Consider the following 10271-nt stretch of genomic DNA (forward strand, 5'->3'; position numbering starts at 1 on the left):
GACTTTTGGACCATTAGAAGGGTAAAATGGTCTTTTAGCCTTCTAAGAGAACATTGGAAAGGACTAGTCTAGCCTGGAGAAACGTTATTGATTTGAGATTATTGCTTACGTGTTTAGGCGAGGCTAGGTCATTCTTACGAGGTTCAGGGATACCGGGCACGTGAATTACTAGACAACATACGAGGTAAGTCTTCTCACAATACGTTACTAGAGTGGTAATTATGTGTGACCGAAAGGTCCTATTTGTTATGAAGAGTATGTGATATATGTTGATAGGTGATATGCGATATGTATGTGTTATGTTATGTTATGAGCAGTATGTATTTGGACCGGAAGGTCATCATGTTATGGATCGGAAGGTCAACAGTGTATGGACTGGAAGGTCATTACGTGTAGGATCGGAAGGTCTACCCGGGCTGGGACGGAAGTCCCCTGAAACACATGGACCGAAAGGTCCCATATAGCTATGGCCTTGAGTGACGTATGTGTTGTATGTGGTATTTTGGGTAACTCGTTAATCATTTATGCTTACAGTGTTATGTGTTTCAGGTACTAGCGAGGATCGCGGGAAGGCGTCGGCATGATCCGTACACACTGGCAGAAGATTTATTTTATGATCTTGGGATATGTTTTTATCATGATAACATTTGTTAAACATGAGATTTGAGAATATTGAATGAGTTTTATGTTGTTTGAAAAATGGAAAATTGTTTTAACTAAGTTGGTATCAGAGCCTTAGTTTGAGGGATTCAGACGCATCTTTAGGCTGAACTCCACCTACCTCTCAGTAGACACACCAGGTAATTCTTCCCAATACACATCAAAACACTCTCTAACTATAAGCACATGCGAAACCGAAACCTGCTTATTTTGTGTTCTGACTTAGGTGGGTGTGAATTTCTTTATATTTCCACAAGTGGTGTTTGTCTCTCCAAATAGAAAAAAATATATTTTTTAATATAATAAAATACATATATAATATATGCATATTTAATATCAGCCATACCTTATGACTATAATTCTAAAAGTTCATATAGTTGCACCATCTTATCGTTTGTAAAAACCATTTTTAAGCAACACAAGTTTATTGGATGCACATTCGAACCGATTCATAATATTGTTTGGGATTTGGGGTTGAATCCATAAACTTGATTTTTAAAAATCATTCATACTTATTGAAAACTATAAAAACACTTAGGTAGTGTTTATTTTTTGTCTGCAGATCTGCGATATGTCTTCTGTCTGCGCTGCGCAGACCACGCGCAGACATTAGTCTTCGCAGACTGTTTGTTTTTTTGAAGACTGCAGACCTAAAAATGTCTGCGCGCCCTCTTCTTGGCGCAGATGTGGACCAGAGTCTTCTAACATCTTCAGACATCTTCTAGCTTAAAAAAACATATATATCTTTATTTTTTTTAAGTTTTTTTTTTTTAATTTATATTTTTTCCAACTTTATTAATGATAAACAATATGAAAAAAAAAATACAAAACTTAAAAAAAAACATTTGACGATACAAACATGATATTTTTAACAAATTTAGAAATAAAAATTTATTATAATAATAGTCGCTGAAGTTGTTTATATAAATATGAAAAAAAATCATAATATATTCTTATATTTTTTTGCCAAAATTTTGTAAAACTTTATTTAATAGAGTATCATCAATTTCTCGAGAAAATATTTATCGTACGTTTTTAATAGATTTATTTGAAAAAATCGAAGTTTATTTCCATCTATTTATGTATCAAATTCTTTGATCACTAATTATAATGTTTAGTTATAACTTTACAATCAAAGTTGTTGGTTTTTATCAAATACGTATATGAATTAATACCATTTTTATTTTTATTTTTTATATAATAATACATAAAAGTTGATCTAGATTCGTTATATATTTATAATAAAGTCATAAAAATATATAAAAAATTCGCTTTGAAGTTTTAAAAAATCAGTTTATTTAGATTTCAGTTTATTTTAATAGCCCGCAGATGTTAAAAAAACAAACAGTCTTCTTTTTTCAGACTGCAGACGTTTGGTCCACCTCTTCTACTGCAGAGGTCTACAGAAGTGGTCCGCAGACTGCAGACATTTTACCTCAGAAAAAACAAACAGCACCTTAGTGAAGGAACAAACGACTAACAATAAAACCTTATTATACATGATAAATTAACTATCAATTCTAGATTGTTGTTCATATTTCGGATTAAGACTTGATTCCATATATTTTTTTGGCTTACTAGGTTGCTCAAGCTACATACAAGTTGTCAAAAGTTCTCGTATAGAATCTAACAAAAATAAAAAACGAATTCAAGACATACAATATGAAACGTTACAAAATTATTGGTCGTATTCCATACTCGACTTTTCATTTTGGACATACAGTTTACATATTACGAGTTTAATTCTTAGTAGAAAAATACGTAAAACTAACTTGATTGGCCGAATCTATACCTCTCTTTGAAATAAATCTTGTGTTTGAAATTTTTCTAAACAATTGAAGACGACATTCTGCTATAAAATGTTTCCTATTTATATGAGGGGACCATAAAAATGGCTTATGACTTGTTTCCTTCAGGTTCAAAATGACTGGTTCCTAAAAAATGTTAGTTTTCAATTTTTTTTTTAATCTTTTTGATTAATAGTAAACACAAAAAATTAGTTTAATTAATATCTCGTGTTACATAGATATTAATTTGAAAAGTCTGTGCCTCACATAATTTACTCGTTTTGTTTTGTTTTTTTTTTCAAACCAAAAATGTATTAAACCGTAGCATATCATAACTTTTTTAACATATAATAATATAATACAAGATGCAAAATAAGTTTCTTCATCGAAATAGAGATTTTGTCTTTAATCGTAACCGATTTTCACAATTACATCTTTTACTTAAGAAATTTAGTTTAATAGTTTTCATCATTTGTAGCCAGCGATCACCCTCTAAGCTGCTTGATAACGAACTAAAGGGCTCGAAGCTATAGAAGCTCATTTTGTTCTGGTGGAGAGTGGGGAGTGAAAACACCAATGCAGCAGAGAACGACCACATGAATCGGAATCAAAGTTAAAATATTAATATATTATAAATTGTAATTTTAGTCTCTTACAATATTTTATAGTTATTTTTTTTGGTTTCTTAATTTTTTTTATAGTTTTCATTTTTATTAATTTCTTTAAGATGCAATTTCAAAATTTTCATTTGCTTATTTCTATCTTTGAATCAAAACTTTATTTTGATGTTTTAAAGGTCCACTTAATATCTATACCATCTAATAAATAAAAATTAGTAAGTACCAAATGACACTATGATTCTAATAATGCCATGTGGCACTTTTAAAAATTCGTTCACATTTACTATTTTAAATAAAAATAAAAATATCAATATTTATATTTTATATTTTAAAGTCAAATCAAGATTTAATTTTGAAATCATTAACTATTATTTTTACATACTTTATCTCTTTTAAATAAATATAATATTATTATTTTTACATACTATATTTTAAATAAAAATAAAAATATCAATATTTATATTTTATATCTCGTCCACCTTAGCAAAAAAAGTTCTCCTATTTGAAGTTACTAATTCTTAAAAGGCTTGCAGTTTGTTGTTCGTTTGCCTTCAATCGATACTTATTGAACTATTGTAGTCGAATTCATGACTTAAAATTTGATATAAAAAATGTGATTGAAAAAAAAAAAAACTAAACTAAACTCCGAAGTTACAATTTAAGTTCTTGAAACATTGATCTTTTGTTACATTTTTTGTTACATTTGAAAGACATAATTCTATGTAAGTCATATAAATAAAATTATTGAAGTAACTAATTATTTTTTTAGATTTATAAGATATATATATATATATATATATATATATATATATATATATATATATATATATATATATATATATATTCTTTTATCAAAAATAATATATTCTTTTTATTTAAATCATATTATCTTACAATCATGTTAATTATCTTCTATTAAAAAATAAAAAACAAAGTAAAATTATGAGTCCTTAAAGTCTCATTTATTATTGACAAACGTACTTTTATCTTGTTTAGTATTGAAAATTTTCTTTTCTTCTATTAATCTATTTTCATTATCTATCTTATAAACTCGAGGTTTTCATGCGTTTCTAATCTAATCTTATAAGGATCCCTGTGTTATATTTAAATTGTTTGACATTCGTAAATTACATGAATTTCAAAAATGTTATCGCATCATTAAAATTATGTTTTAATCTTTTATATAATTTTTTAATGTAATTTTTGTTTTTATTAAATTCAAACAAGGGTTCTGACGCACGACATGTGGTGATATATATATATATATATATATATATATATATATATATATATATATATATATATATATATATATATATATATATATATATATATATATATACTAGGCGAATGCCCACGCGTTGCGTGAGATATAAAAAAAATATTTTATATTAAAAATAACTAAATCATTGTTATTAACAATTAAATAATAATTTCATAAAAAATATAAAAAATGATTTTTAGTATTGTTATTATGTTGAACTATATTATAAGAGATAATGTTGGATCTTGAAATTGTTTTGCATATACAAAGTTATATGATTAAAATAGAAGAAAATTAATTTTTAAAAATAAATAAATCGTTATTGTTATTTATTAAATAATAATTTCATATTAAATTAAAACATTTATATTAAATATTATCATTATGTAAAAAATACGATAATAAAGATATCTTTTTATTTATCTTTAATTTTATTATACTGTACAACATATGATAATAAAGATAATTTTTTTTTTATCTTAAATAGTAAAAAAAAAATATTTTGTATCATAAATATTACCATAATTATGTATAACATATGATAATAATGACGTCTTTTATAAGGTTAAAACTTTAAATTGTATTACATACAGGGTTGTAAAATTTGGCTAACACAACCAAATACTCGACATGTTACTTAAACTCGGCCTCCAATAGAAGCGAGTTTCCCTAACTCAGCCAGAAGATACTCAGATACTTATTTAACTTGATCCAAATCTAAAAGATACAGTTCAAAATCATTTTCGAAATTCTGAAATTTAATTTTTCACTTGTTGATAAAGACAATCTCACCAAAGAATACACTTAACGTCCTACAAAGTTAGATGCAAGGAAGATCTCATGGCTTAGTCCCTTTAAAATATTTCACAACCTTTCATATTTATAGAGGATAATACATTTTCTTGTTTACTCTCATGATCAATGTGGGATGAAGACACTTTAATTAAACTCATTTCTTTATTTGCCAATAATTTCATTTTGTTAAATAAAATATTAAATAATAAAAATAAAATGTTATCCAGAAATTTTATTGTTCAATAGTTCTATTTTTCAGTTATCTCGTAAGTTGCTATAAAAAATTAAGTTTTTATTGAATAACTTTTTGTTAAATCCTAAAATCATAAATTCAGTTAATTAGGCACTTAATATAAAAAGTTTGTTTATATGTATTTTCATGATTCAAAATGTCATTATAAAATGAATTCATTTATAAAATATAATCGAGTATATATTTTATGCTTTTGAATCAAAGTGATTTTCCAAACAATTATACTTTTATGTTTAATTAGATTTTTTTATATTTATATAACATTATGTAACTTATAATATTATTATAAACAATTTGAATAATCATGAGAGTTTCAAATGTATGTGGTGAATGGAAAATGCTTCATTTATCGGCCCAAATTGATTAAACTCGGATTGATTCAGTTTAATATATCAAACTACATAACATTTTTTCTATTGAAACTCAGTTTGTATATATTTTGTGTTTTTTAATCAAATTTATTTTTCAAACAATTATAATTTTATGTTTAGGTAACTTATTTATAACATTATTAGAAACAATTTGAAAAATCATGGGAGTTTCAAATGTATGTGTTGAGAGGAAAATGCTTCCTTTATCGGTCCAAATTGATCAAACTCATATCGATTCAACTCAATATACCAAATTGCATAACGGTTTTTCAACTGAAACTCTGTTTGAACATAAAAAAGTCTTGTTCAAAACCATTTTCGGGATTCTAAAACTTAAATGGACAGTTGCTAATAAAGACAGTCTCACCAAAAAATACCCTCAACATCCTAAAAAGGTAGGCATAAGGAAGTATTCATAGTTTGCTCCTTTTGAAACATTTAACAAACTTTCCTGTTTATAGAAGAGGAAACGTTCTCTTGTTTACTCTCATCATCGATGTGGGATGAAGACATTGTAATAAAACACACTTTCTTGTTAATAAAACATTATTCAACTTATTTAATAAAACACCTTTCTCTTATTTACCCTTTCTTTATTGTTCAATAGTTTCATTTTTCTATAATCTCGTAAGTTGCTATCCAAAAAAGTAAGTTTTTATTGAATAACTTTTTGTTCAATTATAAAATCATAAATTCGGTTAGGTACTTAATATAGTAAGTTTGTTTATATGTATTTTCAAGATTCAAAAGTTCATTATAAAAAGAATTCATTTATAAAATATAATTTGTGTATATATTTCGTGCTTTTGATCAAATCGAATTTTCAAACAATTATAATTTTCTGTGTTAGGTAGATGTTTTTTTATATTTATATAACATTATGTAACTTTTTTTAAAATATCATCGGAAACAATTTGAAAAATTATGAGAGTTTCAAATATATGTAGTGAAAGGAAAATGCTTCTTTTATGGTCCTAATAGATCAAAAACTTGGACCGATTCAACTAAATATAGCAAACTACATATTTTTTTTCTAGTGAAACCCGGTTTGTATATATTTCGTGCTTTTGAATCAAAGTGATTTTTCAAACAGTTATAATTATAGGATTAGGTAGATGTTTTTTTATATTTATATAAAATTATGTAACTTATTTATAATATTATTAGAAATAATTTGAAAAATCATGGGAGTTTCAAATGTTTGTTGTGAAAGGAAAATGATTCCTTTATCGGTCCAAATTGATCCAGCTTCGGTTCAACTAAATATACCCAACTACATAAATTTTTTTCTAACTGAAACACGGTTTAAACCTGAAAAAATTCGGTTTAAAACCATTTTTGGAATTCTAAAAGTTAACTGCACACTTACCAATATAGACAATCTCACCAAATAATACATTCAAAATCCTACAAAGGTAGACATGAGGAATTTCTCATGGTTTGGTCCATTTGAAACATTTCACAAGCTTTCCTATTTATAGAAGAGAAAACGTTCTCTTGTTTACACTCACCATCGATGTGTGATGAATACATTATAATAAAACACTGTTTCTTGTTTATAGAACATTATTTAACTTATTTATAATATTATTGTAAGAAATTGAAAAGTCATGGGAGTTTCAAATGAATGTGATGAAATGAAGTTAAAAAAGGGTTTTAAAATGCATGAAATTCAAGAAAAAATACTAGCTTTATAAGTATGTATGATTTTTTTTAATTAAATATTATTGGAAAATCAAATAATAAATAATAGATATGAATAATATGTTCATAAAATGGATAAAGAATAAATAGATTAGTGTTGCCACGTGTGTAAACAGGGGTAATATTGTAATTTAAAAACGGGAGCCTTTACTACTGCACAGGAAAGCATGGGCCCAGAGTGAGATTTTCTAATCACTTAGCAGATTTTGAGAAAGGGGAAAAGATTTTAGGGCTAGCAAGAACCATCGCAAGAACACCACAAGGCACAAGCTGTACAACATTATTGCTTGAATGCAATTCTTCTTCTTCAATATATCCAGGTTCAAAATTCGAAGGTAAATCCCTCTCTTCAGCTCTCGCTCTGTTTAACGTATGAGAAAATCGACGAATATGTTATTTACAGCGTGGAATTGGTTAACTTCCTTTAAAACCCAGTTCGAACCCGATATTTGAACACCGTTTTCCGATTACCCATTTAATATATCTGTTTTTGAGCTTTTACTCATTTGGAGTTATTGGGGGTTTGTAATCGTAATCTGCTTCCGATGATATTTTGAAGTTCTGTAAGCGATAGCGAAAGAGCTGATATCGATTACAATTATTATGGCCGATGAATCTCTAGCTGAAATCACCGAACAATCGCTTGCTTCGTTAACAGACCATCAGCAACCACCACTTGAATTGGTAGACTCTATTGATTTATCAAATCATTTGGTTATAGGGCAAGAATTCCCAGATGTCGAAACTTGCAGAAGAGCTTTAAAAGACATCGCCATATCTTTACACTTCGATCTCCGTATAGTCAAATCCGACCGTAGCCGTTTCATCGCCAAATGCTCAAAAGAAGGCTGTCCATGGCGTGTACACGTCGCCAAATGCCCAAACGTCCCCACATTTTCAATTCGCACCCTCCATTGGGAACACACGTGTGAAGGTGTTAGAAACCTCCATCACCAACAAGCTTCAGTCGGTTGGGTTGCAAGATCAGTCGAATCACGAATCAGAAACAACCCACAGTATAAACCAAAAGAAATCTTACAAGACATTCGCGATCAACATGGTGTTGCAGTGTCATATATGCAAGCTTGGAGAGGAAAAGAAAGAAGCATGGCTGCTTTACATGGTACTTTTGAAGAAGGGTATCGTCTTCTACCTTTATACTGTGAACACATCCGAAAAACAAACCCCGGAAGCATAGCCTCCGTTTTTTCAACCGGACAAGATAATTGCTTTCAACGCCTGTTTATCTCCTATCGCGCATCAATAATCGGGTTTTTAAACTCATGTAGACCGCTTCTAGAACTCGATAGAGCCCATTTGAAAGGAAAATACTTAGGTACACTTATATGCGCCTCTGCTATCGATGCGGATGATGGTTTATTTCCTTTAGCTTTTGCGGTTGTTGATGTCGAAAGCGATGAAAACTACATGTGGTTCATGTCAGAGCTCCGGAAGCTTCTAGGGGTAAACACTGACAACATGCCTCGCCTGACGATCTTATCAGAACGCCAGCGAGGCATGGTGGAGGCGGTCGAGACACATTTCCCGACCGCCTTCCATGGATTCTGCTTACGTTACGTAAGCGAAAACTTTCGCGACACGTTTAAAAATTCAAAACTAGTCAACATTTTTTGGAGCGCAGTGTACGCGCTAACACCCGTTGAATTCGAAAGCAAAATTTCCGAAATGTTGGAAGTTTCACAAGACGTGATTCTTTGGTTCCAAGATTTCCCGCCTATGTTATGGGCGGTTGCGTACTTCGAGGGCGTCCGATATGGTCATTTCACATTGGGAGTCACCGAATTGTTGTACAATTGGGCTCTTGAAGGGCACGAACTCCCGATTGTTCAATTAATGGAACACATTCGTGTTCAATTAAGTTCGTGGTTTGAGAACCGAAGAAATATCGGGATTAGATGGAACTCGATTGTTGTTCCGTCTGCTGAACAGAAGATTCTTGAAGCGGTTTCGGATGCGCGTTGTTATCAAGTTTTGCGTGCAAATGAAGTGGAATTTGAAGTTGTGTCAAGTGAAAGGACAAATATTGTGGATATAAGAAGTCGGGTGTGTTCGTGTAGGAGGTGGCAACTTTACGGGTTGCCCTGTGCACATGCGGCGGCTGCCCTGATTTCGAGCGGGAAAAACGCGCATGTTTTTGCGGATCATTGTTTTAAAGTTGAAAGTTACCGGGAGACGTATTCACAGATGATTTATCCGATACCCGATAAAAGTGTTTGGAAAGAGGTTTGTGATGAGGGCGATTTCGTAATTCGACCACCGAAGACAAGGAGGCCGCCCGGTCGGCCGAAAAAGAAGGTGGTTCGTATAGAGAGTTTGAAGAGACCAAAGAGGATTGTTCAATGTGGTCGTTGTCATATGTTGGGTCACTCTCAAAAGAAGTGTGCGATGCCAATTTGAGTTTGGTAGTTTGTTTTTTGTTTTTTGTTTTTCTTTTGTTGATGCTGTTTTGACAGTGGCATAGAGTTGTGTATTTGTATGCTTAAAAAAGTTTCGTAATAATTCCGAATTTGCATTTATATGGCGTCTGGAACAAGGTATAATAAGTATTATTAATCCGTTGCTATCACGCTATAGGAATTAAGAAGATGTAACATTAGGATGATTGATAACAGTTATAGCACTAAACATGAATAAAGGATTTGCAAAACAAATTACAATGAGAACAGAGAATTCACCAACTCTAGAACCAGATAAATTAATACCAAGCTTTTGACTAGCGAAAATAAAATAGGAAAAAAAACATGTTTTGATTCTATGAACAAGTTTTACAAACTCAAGCAACTAGTATTCCCTTCT

General features: G+C 29.9%; 1 protein-coding gene across 1 annotated transcript; it reads left to right on the plus strand.

The window, feature by feature from the left end:
- The first annotated feature begins 7632 nt into the window (after positions 1-7632).
- On the plus strand, positions 7633-9991 carry LOC145027231 (uncharacterized). The gene has a single exon (XM_078976896.1). It carries the CDS (start codon positions 8058-8060, stop codon positions 9870-9872), a length of 1815 nt encoding a protein of 604 aa, XP_078833022.1. The 5' UTR covers positions 7633-8057; the 3' UTR covers positions 9873-9991.
- Positions 9992-10271: the final 280 nt, after the last annotated feature.

This window comes from Lactuca saligna, chromosome 1 (assembly GCF_052625555.1).
Source record: "Lactuca saligna cultivar CGN05327 chromosome 1, ASM5262555v1, whole genome shotgun sequence".
In the NCBI taxonomy this organism is placed as follows: domain Eukaryota; kingdom Viridiplantae; phylum Streptophyta; class Magnoliopsida; order Asterales; family Asteraceae; genus Lactuca; species Lactuca saligna.

Coding starts and splice junctions, on each gene's coding strand:
- LOC145027231 (XM_078976896.1), top strand. CDS start 8,058: ATGGCCGATGAATCTCTAGCTGAAATCACCGAACAATCGCTTGCTTCG.